At 52.0% G+C, this 18,133-nt stretch overlaps 1 protein-coding gene across 1 annotated transcript; it reads left to right on the top strand.

The window, feature by feature from the left end:
- The first annotated feature begins 2,419 nt into the window (after positions 1-2,419).
- LOC107110899 (cocaine- and amphetamine-regulated transcript protein-like) lies at positions 2,420-15,835 on the top strand. The gene is made up of 3 exons (XM_015411741.1): positions 2,420-2,662; positions 11,015-11,098; positions 15,636-15,835. The coding sequence occupies exons 1-3, from the start codon at positions 2,528-2,530 to the stop codon at positions 15,741-15,743; spliced, it is 327 nt and encodes a 108-aa protein (XP_015267227.1). The 5' UTR covers positions 2,420-2,527; the 3' UTR covers positions 15,744-15,835.
- Positions 15,836-18,133: the final 2,298 nt, after the last annotated feature.

Below are 18,133 nucleotides of genomic sequence, written 5' to 3'. Positions count from 1 at the left end.
ATCTCCGAAGCTAAGCAGGGCCGGCCTTGGTCAGTACTTGGAGGAGAGACCACCGAGGAAGTCCAGGGTTGCTACGCAGAGGCAGGCAAGGGCAAGACCACCTCTGAACATCTCTTGCCTTGGAAAACCCCATGAGGTCATTATAAGTCTGAGACTGGATGGCAAAAAAAGAAAAAGAAAGGCCCATTTAAATCAGGCTGCGCTGGTTTGCACTGATCTATATTTTGTTGTTTTCATTAGTTTTTTAAAAATATACTTTGGGTTTGCATCACAATGGGCAGAGAAGCAGCACACGCATATTTTAAATGGATAAAGGAAATTTGTTTCGTTTTTCATGCCTCCGCAGCAGACACGATGTGATGGGTAGATAGATGTCAAGAGAACAATATTATCAGCTCTTTCTAACAGGGGCACAATTCTGCAGGGGACATGAGAAGAGCCCTGCTGGATCCGACCAGTGGCCTCAACCAGTTCCTCTGGCGGGCCAACAGCAGGGGATAGAGGCCGAGGCCTTCCCTGTATAAGAAGAGCCCTGCTGGGTCAGACCAGTGAGGGTCCCTCCAGTCCAGCATCCTGCCTCACACAGTGGCCTCAACCAGTTCCTCTGGAGGGCCAACAACAGGGCAGAGAGGCCGAAGCCTTCCCCTGATAAGAACATCAAAAGAGCCCTGCTGGATCAGACCAGTGAGGGTCCATCTAGTCCAGCATCCCGTCTCACACAGTGGCCTCAACCAGTTCCTCTGGAGGGCCAGCAACAGGGCAGAGAGGCCGAGGCCTTCCCCTCATAAGAACATCAGAAGAGCCCTGCTGGGTCAGACCAGTGAGGGTCCATCTAGTCCAGCATCCTGCCTCACACAGTGGCCTCAACCAGTTCCTCTGGAGGGCCAACAAGAGGGCAGAGAGGCCGAGGCCTTCCCCTCCTAAGAACATCAGAAGAGCCCTGCTGGATCAGACCAGTGAGGGTCCATCTAGTCCAGCATCCTGTCTCACACAGTGGCCTCAACCAGTTCCTCTGGAGGGCCAACAAGAGGGCAGAGAGGCCGAGGCCTTCCCCTGAAGTTGCCTCCTGGTACTGGGATTCAGAGGTTTAGTGCCTCTAAATATGGAGGTTCCCTTTAATCACCATGGATAGTAGAGGTAGAAGAAGAGTCGGTTTTATACCCCACCCTTCAGCACCCAAAGGAGTCTCAGAGGGTTTACCATCACCTTCCCTTCCTCTCCCCACAACAGACACACTGTGAGGTAAGTGGGGCTGGGAGATCTGAAAAAGTTAACGAGACGTACAGGACCATAGCACCAAACCCTTAAGTGACTTTGGTGTACATCAGAAAGGAAGGAAATAAGAAGAGAAGACAGGGGTGAGGAGAAAGGCAGACAGCACTTTGCACATGGGCAGGAGCTAGACAGAAATTCTCCAGCAGAAGCTCCATCCACATGAATGCGAGGGGGTGTGGCTCAAAGGCAGAGCCTCTGTTTGGCATGCAGAAGGTCCCAGGTTCAATCCCCAGCACTTCCAGTGAAAGGGATCAGGAAGCAGGTGATGGGGAAGACCTCCACCTGAGACCCTGGAGAACAGCTGCCAGCCTGAGTCTGATTCAGGATAAGGAGAGGGGCTGTGGCTCAGTGGAAGAGCCTCTGCTGGGCACGCAGGATGTCCCAGGTTCAATCCCCGGCATCCCCAGTTAAATGGACCAGACAGTAGATCATGGGAAAGACCTCCGCCTGAGACCCTGCCGGCCTGAATAGACAATACCGACTTTGATGGACCGAGGGTCTGATCTTGTATCAGGCAGCTGCACGTGGGATTGGGACCTTAGCTCCTTATCAACAGCTCCCTTAATTTCAGTGTGGATCAGGCCAGCGTACTTCCCTGCAGAATCTCTCCCACGGGGGGGGGGGGGCAGATCAAAAGACCCAGGACCACAGAAGGGCTACACGAACTTAGCGTGCCCAAGTGCTTCTTGAGCACTGAAACGCCCTGCAGGAATGATTAATCCATGCAATAAGCAAATGCCGTCTGTAATTAGATCGAGAGAGACCGCGATCAATGTTTAGTGCAGGACTTATTGGACAGAGATGGAGAGAGAATTTCCAGGGAGTTTTTGCCCCGGGCAGCCGCCGGCTCTTGCCCGAGATGATGGATGAGTCTCCCTGCTCCGTTCCCTGCCTCTCCTCCTCTTTGCCAAATGGCCATCGTGGAGCCGACCGCTCATAAATATTCGACCCGCGGCAGCCCACTCGCAAAAAGCACCCCGGGCGCTCGCTGACTCTCTTGCTCCCAGCCCTGTGCCCGGACCTGTCTGCCTCCACCCCCTGCCGGCACGTACCCCAGGGCTGGGTTTTTTTGTTTTACTCTTTACAGCCGAGAGTCCCCTCCCCTCCCACAGCACGCGGGCTGGGCGGGACGCTGGCAGGTTGATTCTGTTCTGCTAAGCTGGAGGCAGGCGGGATTCAGGGACTCATCCTTCAGCACCAAGGACAGCTCCCGGTTGGTCTCCCTCGTGCTCTCTCCCCTTGGCTCTCTGCAATGCCGGCCACCATGAGCGGGTCCCATTTGGGCTCCGTGGTCCTGCTCTTTCTACTGCTTTGGGCGGCTCACGGAGGGTTCGACGTGGCTGCCCGCTCGCCCCAGGAGTTTGCCTCCAAGCACGAGAAGGAGCTGGTGAGTAAACGCGGGTGCGTCGGTCCTCTGGCGTCGGACCCTGACCAACTTTAGCCATGCCTACGGCCCCCGGGAGATGGCATCCCATTAGAGAGGGGCAATGTGGCACAAGGCCAGCCCTGTCGGCGATGCCACTCTTGGAGAGAGGGCAGGTGCCCAGGCAGGCAGGCAATGGGCAGGGTAGAGCGTCTGCCTGGCATGCAGGAGGTCCCAGGTTCAATCCCTGGCACCCCTAGTTAAAAGGACCAGAGAGTAGATGATGTCAGACTCCACTGCCCAGGAACCTGGAGAGTTGCTGCCAGTCTGAGTAGGAGCTGTGGCTCAGTGGCAGAGCATCTGCTTGGCGTGCGGAAGGACCCAGGTTCTATCCTTGGCATCTCCGGTTAAAGGATTAGGTAGTAGCTGTCTACCAGTTTGAGAGAGCCAGTTTGGTGTAGTGGCTAGGAGCGCAGACTCTAATCTGGGAGAACCGGGTTTGATTCCCCCACGCCTCCACTTGCAGCTGCTGGCGTGACCTTGGGTCATTCACAAGTTATTTCAGAGCTGTACTCTCAAGGGCAGTCCTCGAGAGAGCTCTCTCGGCCCCACCTACCTCACAGGATGTCTGTTGTGGGGAGGGGAAGGGAGAGGAGGTTGTAAGCCACGCTGAGACTCCCTTGGGTAGTGAAGGGCAGGGTATAAATCCAATCTCTTCTTCTACTGCCGGAGACCTGGGAGAGCTGCTGCCAGTCTTGAGTAGACAAGACAGACCTTGAGGGTTTGATTCCGTATAAGGTGGCTTCCCGTGTCATCTGGGGGCAACATAAATAGGGGGCAATAAATTTACCTGATCCATGAGGCGTTGCACAGTCGATGGGGATGGGTGCCTCTCCGACGCCATGCCGAATTGCGGATTCACACTGCTTTGGGTCAGACCCTAAAGGCACACGCAAGTTAGCTTACTGAGAGCTGTTTCCCTTTCAACATTCTTCCAGCAGACATAACAGGCGGTGAACATTTAAAGCTGACCTACTGAATGAAAGCCTTGCCCCATCCAGCCTGGTAATGATCCCTTGTGGCTCGTGAAGCTCTCAGACGTGACTTTTGTCCTTTATTTTATTTTCAATTGAACTGACGGGTTCGCGGCTCGACAGCCTCTTCTCTAACTGGAGGAGCCGGGGATTGAACCCAGGACCTTTGGCGCGCGAAGCGAGGACTCTGTCACTCGAGCCGTTTGATTCTACTTAGGGAAATGGGCCTCGTGTCTGCTTGAAGGACTGGGGTCTGGGGTGGGGGGGGGGGGGGGCTGTTTTGCCAGATTGATGATAACAGAATTCAGTAAGTGATCTTCTGGAGCCCGGCCAGAAGAAAGCCAAATTCAACTCAGACATGAAGCCAGCCGGGTAACTCCGGATGAGCTAACCTCTCCCAGCCTCTGTGCGGTTCTGCCTTTGAAAATGGTCTGGAAATTTCAGCTCGTCCACAACGAAGCAGCCAGACTACAGTCAAGGGCGGGATACGGGGGACTTGTATCACTCTGGCACTGAAAGATCCAAACGGGCAGCCCATTAGTTTCCGGGCACAATGCAAAGTGCTGGCTCTTACTTTTAAAGCCCTAAATGGCTTGGCACCTGAAGAGAGGAGGAGAGAGAGGAAAGATTGGATTTATACCCCGCCCTTCAGTAGCCGAAGGCGTCTCAGAGCGGCTTACAATCTCCTTTCCCCTTCCCCTCACCGCAACAGACACCCTGTGAGGCGGGTGGGGCTGAGAGAGCTCTTTCAAAGACTTCCCTTGAGGGAACAGCTCTGAGAAAACTTGTGACTGAACCAAGGCCACACCAACAGCTGCATGTGGAGGAGCGGGGAATCAAACCCAGCTCTCCCAGATCAGAACCTGCGCTCTGTGCTCCTAACCACAACACCAAACTGGGTACCTGAATCATCGCCTCCTCCCACAGAGTGCTGCCCTGCCAGCTAAGTTCTGTCTCACAGGCTCTGCCTTTCGTGCCCCTGCCTCCAGAAGCGAGGTGGGTGGCAAGCAGAGGAAAGGCTCTTTCGGTGGTGGCACCTCACCTTTGGCGCACCCTTCCCCTTCCGGCTTGCCTGGTGCCTGCGTTGCTCCCTTACAGGCCCCCGGCCAAAACGCTTCTGTTCCCCTTGGCTTTTCATGGGGCGGGAAGGCAGCATGGTACAGCCCCGTCTCGTCAGATCTCAGAAGCTAAGCAGGGTTGGTGCTTGGATGGAAGACCACCAAGGAAGGCTCTGCAGAGGAAGGCAATGGCAAACCACCTCTGCCTCTCACTTGCCTTGAAAGCCCCTTCCTGGGGTCGTTATATGTTGGAAGCTAAGCAGGACTGGAACTTTGATGAGGGACCACCAAGGAAGGCTCTGCAGAGGAAGGCAATGGCCAGCCACCTCTGCTTCTCCCTTGCCTTGAAAGCCCCTGGCTGGGGTCATTATATGTTGGAAGCTAAACAAGATTGGTACTTTGATGAGAGACCACCAAGGAAGGCTCTGCAGAGGAAGGCAACGGCCAACCCCCTCTGCTTCTCACTTGCCATGAAAGCCCCTTCCTGGGGTCATTATATGTTGGAAGCTAAGCAGGACTGGAACTTTGATGAGGGACCACCAAGGAAGGCTCTGCAGAGAAAGGCAATGGCCAGCCACCTCTGCCTCTCACTTGCCTTGAAAGCCCCTGGCTGGGGTCATTATATGTTGGAAGCTAAAGAAGATTGGTACTTTGATGAGGGACCACCAAGGAAGGCTCTGTAGAGGAAGGCAATGGCCAACCACCTCTGCTTCTCACTTGCCTTGAAAGACTGGAGTCAACATAAGTCTGTTGCAACCTGATGACACTTTACATAGGTAGGCTTTTATTTAAGGATCTGATCTTTTAACACAAGTCTGGAAACTGTTCCTTTAAGCTCTCAGTGGTCTGTTTCTAGGGTTTCTGCTTTTATGCTGGGCTGGGCTTTTAATGACGGATGTTAACTAATATTTTTTAACAGTTTTTGTTTTATAAGGTTGTTTCCTGGAGAGGCAGCATAATATTTCTCTAAATAAATCATGCTCTGGCATTGGGGATAATCTCAGCCCTGGTTTCTTATGACGGCCAGTTTGGTGTAGTGGTTAGGAGCCCAGATTCTAATCTGGGAGAACCGGGTTTGATTCCCCACTCCTCCACATGCAGCTGCTGGTGTGACCTTGGGTCAGTCACAAGTTCTCTCGGAACTGTTCTCTCAGGAGCAGTCCTCAAAAGAGCTCTCTCAGCCCCACCTACCTCCCAGGCTGTCTGTTGTGGGGAAGGGAAGGGGAGGAGACTGTAAGCCGCTCTGAGACTCCGAGTAAAGGGCGGGGTATAAATCCAGTCTCCTCTTCTCTCTCACTTCTTGTAGTCCAACATAATGCCGATTTCCCCTTTAATCCCCAGAATAACCCTGTGAAGCAGGCTAGGCTAAGAAAAAGCATTTGGCTCACGGTCACCCAGTGAGCTTTTCAGCAGAGACACTCAGACAAATACACCTCGCTGCCAAGCTCATGCAACCAATGTTCCCTCTAAGCTGTGGAGTCTTGTGAGCAAAAATTCTGCTTTGTGAGCTCCTGGCATTAAAGTTGTGAGCAAGCCATTTGGCTACTGCATCAATCAGTTCTCTCTGGAGCCATCCGTCCTGAGCCGAGACAAAAAGGTGTGAGCTGGAGGCTAAACAACTGTGAGCTGGCTCACACTAACTCAGCTTAGCGGGAACACTGCATGCAACCCGAATGTACCTGAAGTGTGCCTGCACACAGAAAGCTTATGTCTGCAAAAGCGTATGCCCCGGATAAAGCTTTGTTGGTCTCAGAGGTGCCACTGGAGTCAACCTTTGCTCTGTCGCTTCAGGCCACCACGGCGACCCCACCTGGAATCTAACAACCTGAATGTGCAATTGGCAGATATGGAGGAAGCCAGCCTAAAGAGGTCTGTTTAAAAGAGAGCCCTGACCGAGTAGCCCAGGCTGGCCCAATCTCGCCAGATCTCATGAGCGAAGCAGGGCTGGGCGTGGCTAGTATTTGTATGGGTGACCTCCAATGCTCCCTCTAAGCTGTGGAGTCTTGTGAGCAAAAATTCTACTTTGTGAGCATTAAAGCTGTGAGCGAGCCATTTGGCGACTGCATAAATTAGTTTGCTCCGGAGCCATCCCTTCCTGAGCTAAGACGAAAATGTGTGAGCCGGAGGCTAAAAAACTGCGAGCCAGCTCACACGAACTCAGCTTAGAGGGAACATTGGTGACCTCCAAGGAATACCAGAGTCATGAGCAATACTCCCTCTAAGCTGTGGAGTCCTGTGAGCCAAAAATTCTACTTTGTGAGCTACGGGCATTACAGCTGTGAGCGAGCGATTTGGCTCCTGCATAAATTGGTTTGCTCTGGGGCCGTCCCTTCCTGAGCGGAGACAAGAATGTGTGAGCCGGAGGCTAAGAAACTGTGAGCTGGCTCACACTCACTCGGCTTAGTGGCCGTGATGCAGAGACAGGCAATCGCAAGCCACCTCCCTGAAACATCTCTTGCCTAAAAGAACCAGTCTAGCTTGCCACCTAGTGGTGCGTAATGCTAAAGAGCTAGAACTGCTGCCTGCCAGACAGTCTTAAGATCTCCTGGTTATACGACACACAATGCCATATGATAATTGTTGTTATTATTAGTGATCTTAGGCTTGCAGCCTTAAAGAATGACAGAAGGTAAACAAAGATACTCAGACAGAGTAAAGAAAGGCATGAGAACCGGCGTGGTGTAGCGGTTACAGTGTCAGACTGGGATCTGGGAGAGCCGGGTTCGAATCCCCACTTTGCCACGGAAGCTCACTGGGTGACCTTGGGCCGGTCACATGCTCTTTTTCAACCTGCCTCGCAGGTCTGTTGTGAGGAGGGGGAAGGGAGGATGATATTCGTTGCTTGGGGCCAGCACAGATAAGAAAAGTGACGCATAAGTAACAATTCAAGCAATAGTGTGGAGTTGGGGCTCCAAGTACCCCTGCCCCTGTAGCCAACAAGTCAACAAGGGGCAATCATCTCTCTCCCTTTCTGCTTCCCATCTCCACGACACTGGCCTACCTCACAGGATCGTCGCCTACAAAATAAACCTAGACCTCAATGAGACTCTCCGACACCAAGACTTTACCGCTGATTCTTTTGGCAAGATGTAATTCACTCCCAACAATCGAATAAAGGTATTCCCTGGATTGAAAGAAATTGTTCCTGTGCGTCCGGACCAATAGAGACCATGTGCTCTTACACTGTTCTTCCTTTATTGAATCTAGGCGTGATTGGGATCTCGTGTCAACTCTGATATTCAGGCTCAGTGCCCTGGTAATTATATTACTCTGAAACTGTTCTTTGCAAATGACGGGGGCTGGCCGGAAGCTGTCGCTAGATTTCTTGCGTAGGTTTTTTAACCCTGATTTGCTCGGTTTTCCTTTTATCCCTAATCCCACCAAGCTACGGTTGAAGGGATTGAAAATGAAATAAAGAGATTATTTTGATTGCTATTTCATCGTTTGAGAGCATTTTATTGAGCGGTGGGTTTTCAAAGGGACTCGATGGACATTGTGGGTTGGCTGCCACAGGTCCATTTTTACTAATGATACTCCTCCCCCCGCCGCCGCCCCGGAAGAGCACGGAGCCCTCTTTGCGCTACAGGGGAAGCAGCACCGTGACCAGAACCCGTCCGCAGTAGCCAAGCCGCTGTTTACAGAGAGGGATTTTTGTCCCACTGAACAACTGTCAGACTGCGTGTCCTACCACCAGCTGCTTTTGAAGCATCGCTATTTCAAAAGCAGCCTGTCAACACTGGCACAGCGGGACAAAACAGGAAACACAGCCAAAGAAGAAGAAGAAGAAGAAGAGATTGGATTTATATCCCGCCCTTCACTTGGAGTCTCAGAGCGGCTTACAAACTCCTTTCCCTTCCCCTCCCCACAACAGACACCCTGTGAGGTAGGTGGGGCTGAGAGAACTCTGACACAAACTGCTCTTTCAGGAACAGCTGTGCCAGAGGTTGTGACTGACCCAAGGTCACATCAGCAGGTGCAAGTGGAGGAGTGGGGGAATCAAACCCGGTTCTCCCAGATTAGAGTCCGCACACTTAACCACTACACCAAACTGGCTCCTTGGCTGGGTAAATCTAGTCGCCCTGTTGCTGTGGACAAGAATCATAGAATCCTAGAGTTGGAAAGGACCACCAGGGTCATCTTGTCCAACCCCCTGCCCAATGCAGGAAATTCACCAATACCTCCACGCACACCCAGTGACCCCTGCTCCATACCCAGAAGATGACAAAAAACCTCCAGGATCCCTGGCCAAACTGGCCTGGAGAAAATTGCTCCCTGACCCCAAAGTGGTGATCAGCATTTCCCTGGGCGTGTCAGAAAGGGCCATGAAAACTAAGCCCTGAGGCAAGCCTTCCTGCTCTCCTTTCTCAATCTCCCCAAGTTCACAGAACCAGCATGGCTGTCAAGGTGGCCATCCAGCCTCTGTTTGAAAACCTTCAAAAAAAGGAGAGCCCGCCACCTCCCGAGGAAGCCTGTTCCACTGAGGAGTCGCTCTGTCAGGAAGGAAAGACCAGTGCACAAATTTCTCATATGAAAGGAATACGGTTGTAATTAATTCCCTTTGAAAATTTCAGGCAGGAACTCTCGGTCTGGGGCAAGTGATGCACTGCATTCTTGGTGCTTGGGGGGGAGGCAACAGTGTGTGTGGGGGCTTCTAGTGCCCTGGCCCCACTGGTGGACCTCCTGATGGCACCTGGTGTTTTAGCCACTGTGTGACACAGAGCATTGGACTGCGTGGGCCATTGGCCTGATCCAGCATTCGCTTCTCTTATGTTCTTATGTTTTTTCCCTTTCATATTGCATTGTTTATTGGATCTATTGTATGGGTGTAAAGTGGCATAAAGTCACAGCTGACAAAATAAGCCACATAAAAAGAACACTGAGAGCTTAAAATAACAGTTTCCAGACTAGTGTTAAAAGATGAGATCCTTAATTAGAAGCCTACCTATGTAAAATGCCGTCACATTGCAGCCGACTTATGGTGACCCCAGCAAGGGGCTTTCAAAGTGAGTGAGAAGCAGGGGTGGATGGCCACTGCCTTCCTCTGCAGAGCCTTCCTTGGTGGCCCCTCATCAAAGTTCCAGTCCTGCTTAGCTTCCAACATATAACGACCCTGGCAAGGGGCTTTCAAGGCAAGTGAGAGACAGAGGTGGCTGGCCATTTCTTTCTTCTGCAGAGCCTTCCTTGGTGGCCTCCCATCTAAGTACCAACCTTGCTTAGCTTCCAGCCTATAATGACCCCAGGAAGGGGCTTTCAAGGCAAGCGAGCAGCAGAGGTGGTTGGCCATTACCTTCCTCTGCAGAGCCTTCCTTGGTGGTCTCTCATCCAAGTACCAACCCTGCTTAGCTTCCAACACATAACGACCCTGGCAAGCGGCTTTCAAGGCAAGTGAGAAGCAGAGGTGGTTTGCCATTGCCTTCCTCTATAGAGCCTTCCTTGGTGGTCTCTCATCCAAGGACTGACCCTGCTTAGCTTCCAACATATAACGACCCTGGCAAGGGGCTTTCAAGGCAAGTGAGAAGCAGAGGTGGTTTGCCACTGCCTTCCTCTGCAGAGCCTTCCTTAGTGGTCTCTCATCCAAGTACCAACCCTGCTTAGCTTCCAACGTATAACGACCCCAGCAAGGGGCTTTCAAGGCAAGTGAGAAGCAGAGGTGGTTTGCCACTGCCTTCCTCCGCAGAGCCTCCTTTAGTGGTCTCTCATCCAATTACCGGCCCTGCTTAGCTTCCAACATATAACGACCCCAGGAAGGGGCTTTCAAGGCAAGTGAGAAACAGAGCTGCCTTTGCCTTCCTCCGCAGAGCCTTCCTTGGTGGTCCCCCATCCTAAGTACCTGCTTGGCTTAGCTTCCAAGACTGGGCTATACCATGTTGCCTTCCCTACCTAGATGTACTGTAACTGCATTTCACTATTCTTCTGTTGTATAGCCTAGTGTTATAACTTTTTCTTGGTACACACTCTGCTGCCCTCAATTTATTGTTCCCTAATGGTGAGTTTTTATTTCGTGGTTTTTAAATGGCACGATTCAGCTGTGCTGCACTGCGTGTTCCACATTCTATACCAGGTGCCATAGCAGTGTTTGGATAATTCCGTAATGAACCTTGAGCCTCTATGAGAAAGACGGACTGTACATGAAGCCAGTAAGTAAAGAATGGCTAGCAGACATGCTGCCCCTTCCTACCACATGGGGCAAAGCTCACAGCCAGCACGAGGCAGATTGGGGGGCTGGCAGGACTACTTTCCTGGCTAACTAATCCGGGAGACTTCCATTCCTCTCTCCAATCCAGTTGGAAGAACTGCAGAACGTGCTGGAGAAGCTCCAGCACAAGACAGTCTCCACGTGGGAAAAGAAGTTCAACCTAGTCCCCAAGGTAAGCGAGTCGATTGAAGAGCGGCTGATGGGGTGGGGGGAGATGAAGCCGAGGGTGGAGGCAGAGGTGGGGCGGGGAGCATTTGTGCCGCAGGGAAGTATTCTACGCTCCAGTAAGCGTGATCACCGGCTTATTTCACATATGGGGCTGCCCTATACTGAACCAGACCCTTGGTCCATCGCAGTCATAGACTAGCAGCGGCTCTTCAGGGTCTTGGGTAGAGGTCCTTCTCATCGTCTACCGCTTGGTCCTTCTTAACTGGAGATGCCAGGGATTGTACCTGGGACCTCCTGCGTGTAAAGCAGGAGTTCTGCCACTGAGCTGCAACCCCTACTCAGACTGGCAGCAGCTCTCCAGGGTCTCGGGTGGAGGTCTTTCGTATCACCTACTGCCTGGTCCTTTTAACTGGGGATTGAACCTGCGACCTTCTGCATGCCAAGCAGAGGCTTTGAACGTAGGCTGATCGGAGAGGGCAGTCATAGAACTGATGCTTTGGATGTTAAAGTCTACTGGTTATCAAAAGTTTGCAACTATTGGGGGGGAAAGCCTCTTTACCTGGGACCCTGGAGGGTGGCTGCCAGCCAGAGGAAATGACAGTCAGTCAGATGGACCAATGGTGTGACTTGATCTAGGGCAACTTCCTATGTCTATGTAACCTCACTGGACTGCCACTCCCCCCCCCCACACACACACACTTCCACCCACCTGTAACGGGGAGACATTTACTTACCTTACAGGGCTGTTTTAATAATATCTGCAATGGTGCACAAACTTTAGAGCAATGTTTGGACGACAAACACTAGTATTACAACTGTAATAGATTAGTTGGCTACACATTTGTTTGATTTGTTGCTCAGAGTCATATTTTTAAAACAACGGTGCTACAAATGAACACCAGGTTATTAGGGCTACTTTGGTGCCGGTGTGTTACTGTCAGAGAGAGAATAAGATAGACCACTCCTTGCACCAGGGGAAAGCCCAGGTGTGTGCAGAATAACCAATGGGATTTCTTCCAACCAATAACGTTTAAACTTATCTTACAAATTAACTTTCTTCTGTATCTCTATGAGGCACAGATGTTGAGCTCCGGGCAAAATGGACATGGAGTTCTGTAACGGGTTGAAAGGCAACCACAAAAGGTACTGAGTACCAGAGGCCACATGAAAGGGGAAAAGGCAGATACACTTGTGTACAAACCAAATGTTAATATATACAGTGCAAACAGTACAGTGAAATTAGTGAGAACGGTCCCTATATATAGTGCTTGATACAGTGAAGTACAGTGAAGAAGACTGTGACAGCAGCCATGAAATTAAAAGACGCCTGCTCCTTGGGAGGAAAGCGATGGCGAACCTAAACAGCATGATAAAAAGTAGAGACATCACCCTGCCAACAAAAGTCCGAATGGTCAAAGCAATGGTATTCCCAGTAGTCATGTAGGGCTGCGAGAGTTGGACTATAAGGAAGGCCGAGCGCTAAAGAATAGATTCTTTTGAACTATGGTGCTGGAGAAGACTCTTGAGAGTCCCTTGGACTGCAAGAAGAACAAATCAGTCAATCCTCAAAGAAATCAACCCTGACTGTTCCCCGGAAGGCCAGATAATGAAACTGAAGCTCAAATACTTTGGCCACCCAATGAGAAGGGAGCACTCACTGGAGAAGACCCTGATGCTGGGAAAGATTGAAGGTCAAAGAAGACGGGGACGGCAAAGGATGAGATGGTTGGACAGTGTCATAGATGCAACGAGCATGAAGTTGAGCAGGCTTCAGAGGGCGGCGGAGGACCGGAGGGCCTGGCGGGATCTGGTCCATGGGGTCGCGAAGAGTCGGACTCGACTGTGCGACTGAACAACAACACAGTGAAGTATGACCACTGAAGTATGAACATTCAGTGGATGATACAGTAAAGCATGACCATTAGTAAAGTGTAACAATTGACGGTCTGCCGGCTAATTAAGACACCATTTCAATATCTTCTTCAGAGTTGTGTCTGTTACAGTCCCACTGGAAAATGCATCTGGCCTCTTTGTCATCAGAGCTGTATATGGAAGAACATCACGACTGTATATGAGAAATTGGATCTCAGATACATGATTTAAATGTCTACAACATGGTACAGCGGTTAAGAGCAGTGGACTCTAACCTGGAGAGTCGGGTTCAATTCCCCACTCCTCCACATGAAGCCTGCTGGGTGACCTTGGGTCTGTCCTAGTTCTCTCCCAAACTCTCAGCCCCACCTGCCTCTTAAGGTGCCTGTTGCGGGGAGAGGAAGGGAAGGCGACTATAAGCCGCTCTGGGACTCCTTAGGGTAGAAAGAAGTGGGGTATAACAACCAAGTCTTCTTCTTTGTCTTTTCTATGATTGGCTGATATAAAAAACACAGTCTACAACAACTGTACTCGGCCATTCTGAAATGGCACTGTAACAGAAACAAGTCTGAAGAAGAGATCGAAAACAGTGTCTCAGTTCGTCAATTGCTACACTTTTTGTAATCATTATACAGAAGAAGAAGAGGAAGAGGAGGAGGAGGAGATTGGATTTATACCCTGCCCTTCACTACCCAAAGGAGTCTCAGAGCAGCTTACAAACCCCTTTCCCTTCCCCTACCCATAACATAAGAACATAAGAGACGTCGATGTTGGATCAGGCCAAAGGCCCATCCAGTCCAACACTCTGTGTCACACAGTGGCCAGAAATACCAGGTGCCATCAGGAGGTCCACCAGTGGGGCCAGGACATTAGAAGCCCTCCCACTGTTGGCCCCCCCAAGCACCACGAAGACAGAGCATCACTTGCCCCAAACGGACACCCTGTGAGGGAGGTGGGGCTGAGAGAGCTCTTGACAGAAACTGCTCTTCTTTCATGAACAGCTCTTATCAGAACTTTGGCTTGCCCAAGGTCATCCAGCAGCTGCAAGTGGAGGAGTGGGGAATCAAACCCAGTTCTCCCAGGTTAGAGTCCGTGGACTTAACTACGACACCAAACTGGCTCTGTGTCAAGCACTGAATTGTTATACATTAATGGTCATATTTCACTGTATCATGCAGTGTATATAGGGCAGGGGTCATTTCGTAGAAAAAGAGCTAGGGGAACTCATTAGCATAACTCATTAGCATATGCCACACCCCCTGACATCAGGGGCCTGGCGGTGGACCTGCAAGGCCAGTGGGAGTGCGAGGAAGCCCCGCCAAGGCCCTCCCTGGCCCCAGGCAGGCAGGGGTGGGGAGAGGCAGGGAGGAAGCAACTTACCCTCCCTCTTCTCCTGCCTCCTCCTGGCTGAATGAGGGCTGGAAGCGGGGCGGCCGGAAGCAGGGGGCAGGGCTTCATCATGTGCCCCCGCCCCCCTGCACCTCACCCGGGGGAACTGCATTCCCCCGCGTTCCCCCCCGAAATGATCCCTGATATAGGGACTGTTTTAACTGATTACACTCCACTGTATGTATTCACATCTAGTTTGAAGTATACCTGTCTGTCTTTACCCCCCTTTTGTGGTTTCCTACAGAGGTCTCTCCGCTCATTCTGTTCTTCTTATTGGTTGAAAGGCAGACAATCCATTGACTAAGAAACCCTCACTATCTGGGCAACGGGCCTCCTACCTACTATTAAACAGATCAAGATGGGTTGCCGTGTGAGTCTGTCTGTAGAAGTAGAAAAGAGCAAGAGTCCAGGAGCACCTTGAAGACTAAGAAAATTTGTGGCGGGGTACGTGAGTCTTCTTGAGTCACCGCTCACTTCTTCAGATACAGCTGTGCCTGGAGAAGTCAGCAGTGACTCACGAAAGCTCCTCCCTGCCAAAACTTTTGTTAGTCTTCGAGGTGCTGCTGGACTCTTGCTCTTTTCTACTATTAGAAACAGAGACGTAGCCCAGAACTGAGAGAGGTTAGGATAGTCAGGGCAGGCAGCTGCCTGGCAAATGCCAGATATCGGCCAGCTGACTGGTTGATTGAGTGTTGGGAGGGGCCCCTCCTGAATCCTGTACACTGCATGGGTCAGGCCACACCTGGAGAGTCTTGTGTGCCATTCTGGAGGCCTCACTTCCGAAAGGATGTCGGCAGAATAGAGTGGGGTGCAGAGGAGACTGATGAGGATGATCAGGGGCCTGGAGACCAAGAAGCCCTGGGAGGAAAGGCTGAGGGACTTGGGGATGTTCAGTTTGGAGGAGGTCGAGGGGGGACAGGATGGCTCTCTTGAAGTCTCTGAAGGGCTGTCGCTTGGAGGAGGGCAGGGAGCTGTGCCTGTTGGCCACAGAGAAGAGGACTCGCAAGGTTTAAATGAAGGGCAGGAAGGTACCAGCTCGATATTAGGAAAAACTTTTTCACAGTAAGAGTTGTGCAAGAGTGGAATCAGTTGCACTGGGAGGTGGTGAGCTCCCCCACCCTGGCAGTCTTGAAGCAGCGGCTGGACAAACACTGGTCAGGGATGCTCTAAACTGATCCTGCACTGAACAGGGGGTTGGACTAGTTGGCCTGTGTGGCCCCTTCCAACTCTGTGATTCTATGAAAGATTTGCTGATCCTGATACTCCGCTTTTCCTCGCAGTGCTCCTTCGGCGACCTGTGTGCCGTGAAGAAAGGCGCCCGTATCGGCAAGCTGTGCGACTGCCCCCGCGGATCCGCCTGCAACACCTTCCTCCTCAAGTGCTTGTGAAAAACCAGGGGCGGCGCTAGCCAACCGGAGATGTGTCTCGATACACACACACACACACCCTTCCCCAAACAACAATTTCCCCCTCCCGCTTCCCTGCGTCATCGCAATGCCTTGGTCCCTAGGACGGAAAGGCAACCGAGGGCTTCCCTGGAATCCTGAACCGCAGCCTTGGGATATGGAGATTAATAAAAGAAAAAGGTTGTGAGCATGTGCAGAGTGTAATTCCCATTTTCTAGGGATGGAGGGGCAAAGTTTTAGGGGAAAGGACACAGGCGGTGGAAGATGGAAGGAGAGGGAAGATGAGGAGGTGGCCGTGGCTCAGTGAAAGAGCCCCTGCTTTCCGTGCAGAAGGTCCCAGGTTCAATCCCCGTCATCTCCAATTAAAAGATCTAGCAGCAGGCAATGGGGAAGACCTCTCCTCTGGAACCTAGAGCCAGTTCTGCTCAGAGTAGACAATGCTGACCTTGAGGGATCAATAGTCCGATTTGGTCTACCTGAGTTTTAGAGAGGGGCCGTGGCTCAGTGGTAGAGCTTCCACTAGGCATGCAGGAAGGGCCCACATTTATTTATTTATTTATTTATTTATACCTTCGGCTTATATACCGCCCTGACCCCGAAGGGTCTCTGAGCGGTTTACATAGTGGTTCTAACCAATCAATTAACCTGACTAGGGCCACATTGTCTACAGGGTGGTGACTGCCTACCAGCACCCCGGGCTAGTTGTCATCCGGCTTCCTTCCGCGGCTTCAGATATTGGCGTCCTGGTGCCCTTTCTGGAGCCCATCTTCCCCGAGCAGCTTCTTCCGGCAGGTCTCGTCTTGGCGCATGGCTCTGTGTTGGCTGCAGTTCCGGCTACTGTCCACAGGTGGCTCCGCCGCGCTGCGCCGCACGTCACCACGCACTCCAAGGCTCCACTTTCTCTGGGTTCCGACTCCGATGTTGCTCCACCGGGTCGCCAGGAACTGCTCTGCCGCCATTGTTGCCGCCGCTGAACCCTTTACCTCACAAGGAGGAGGGGTGCCCCCTGCCACCTAGGGCAGGTACCCACTTTATCTACTTGCATTTATGATGCTTTCGAACCGCTGGGTGGACGGGAGCTGGGACGTGGGCCGGGAGCTCACCCCGACCGCGGTGGGTTTCGAACAGCCGTAACATTCAATCCTTGGCATCTCCAGTTAAAGGGACCAGGCAGCAGGTGACAGGAAAGACCTCGGCCCGAGACCCTGGAGAGCCGCTGCCAGTCTGAGTAGACAACAGTCACCTTGATGGACCGAGGGTCTGATTCTGCCCAAGGCAGCTGGATGTGTTCATAAGGGAGGGTGTCATGGCTCTGTGACAGAGCGTCTGCTTGGCACGCAGGAGGTCCCAGGTTCAGCCTCCCGTTAAAAGGACCGGGGAGCAGGTGACGGGAAAGACCTCTGCCTGAGAACCAAGGAAGCGGCTGCCGGTCTGCGTAGACGACACTGACCTTGATGGACTCAGGGTCTGACTTGGTATAAGGTGGCTTCCTGTGTGTTCATGTGAAAACCAGCATCCTTCTTACTCTGGAAAAGCCGTCATAGGCTGACGACCCAACTCTGGCAGCCGCTGAAGCGCTAAAGCGGGGGCGCGCCCTGCTGGTCAAGAACAACAACACTGGTCTTTGGCAGAGGACAAGAGAGAACATTTTAAAACCCCACATTCCCGTGCCCGGGGATCAGAGGTCACAATGTTCCCTCTAAGCTGTGGAGTCTTGTGAGCAAAAATTCTACTTTGTGAGCTGCTGGCATTAAAGTTGTGAGTGGGCGATTTGGGTACTGCATAAATTAGTTTGCTCTGGAACCCCATCCTTCCTGAGCTAAGACAAAAATGTGTGAGCCGGAGGCTGAAAAACTGTGAGCCAGCTCACCCTAACTCAGCTTAGAGGGAACACTGCTTACAGTGTAATCCAACGGAACGTTACTCCAGCCGAAGCCCATCCATTTCAATAGGCTTAGATGGGAATGACTCAATTTAGGATCGCGCCGTTAATTTCATTACACAGCAGAACAACGTTGGAGGGCATCCCTCCATCTCAAGGCTGCGGCTATTCCTTTAATACAAAGACTCGCCTCTCGGGGTCACTGAAGGATGCAGGCTGGTGGTTTAGCAACAGACACGACCCTGCCAGTTTGCTTCGAGCTCCTGCAGAATTGGGGGGGGGCCTTCAGATGAAGGTAGCCCTCCTAACTGAGAAGGGGCTACCTCAGAATTTGTTCAGCAGAATATATGTGTGGGCCTGCTAGGGCAGATGAACTGTCCGTCTAGTCCGACACATTGGTCCGCACGGTGGCCAACCAGTAGCCCTGGAGGAGGAGGAGGAGGAGGAGGAGGAGGAGGAGGCGGCGACGAAGTACGTGTATTGCTACGCC

The sequence above is a fragment of the Gekko japonicus genome, unplaced genomic scaffold, assembly GCF_001447785.1.
Source record: "Gekko japonicus isolate JY-2015 unplaced genomic scaffold, Gekko_japonicus_V1.1 scaffold175, whole genome shotgun sequence".
NCBI classification, from domain to species: Eukaryota; Metazoa; Chordata; class Lepidosauria; order Squamata; family Gekkonidae; genus Gekko; species Gekko japonicus.
The sequence above is the reverse complement of the archived record's forward strand: the minus strand, read 5'-3'. Positions and strand labels throughout refer to the sequence as shown.

Bases quoted from the DNA above. Each gene is read 5' to 3' on its own strand.
- LOC107110899 (XM_015411741.1), top strand. From the start codon at position 2,528: ATGCCGGCCACCATGAGCGGGTCCCATTTGGGCTCCGTGGTCCTGCTC. The intron at 2,663-11,014 runs GTGAGTAAACGC...TCTCCAATCCAG, and splicing joins CCAAGCACGAGAAGGAGCTG to TTGGAAGAACTGCAGAACGT. The intron at 11,099-15,635 runs GTAAGCGAGTCG...TTTTCCTCGCAG, and splicing joins AGTTCAACCTAGTCCCCAAG to TGCTCCTTCGGCGACCTGTG.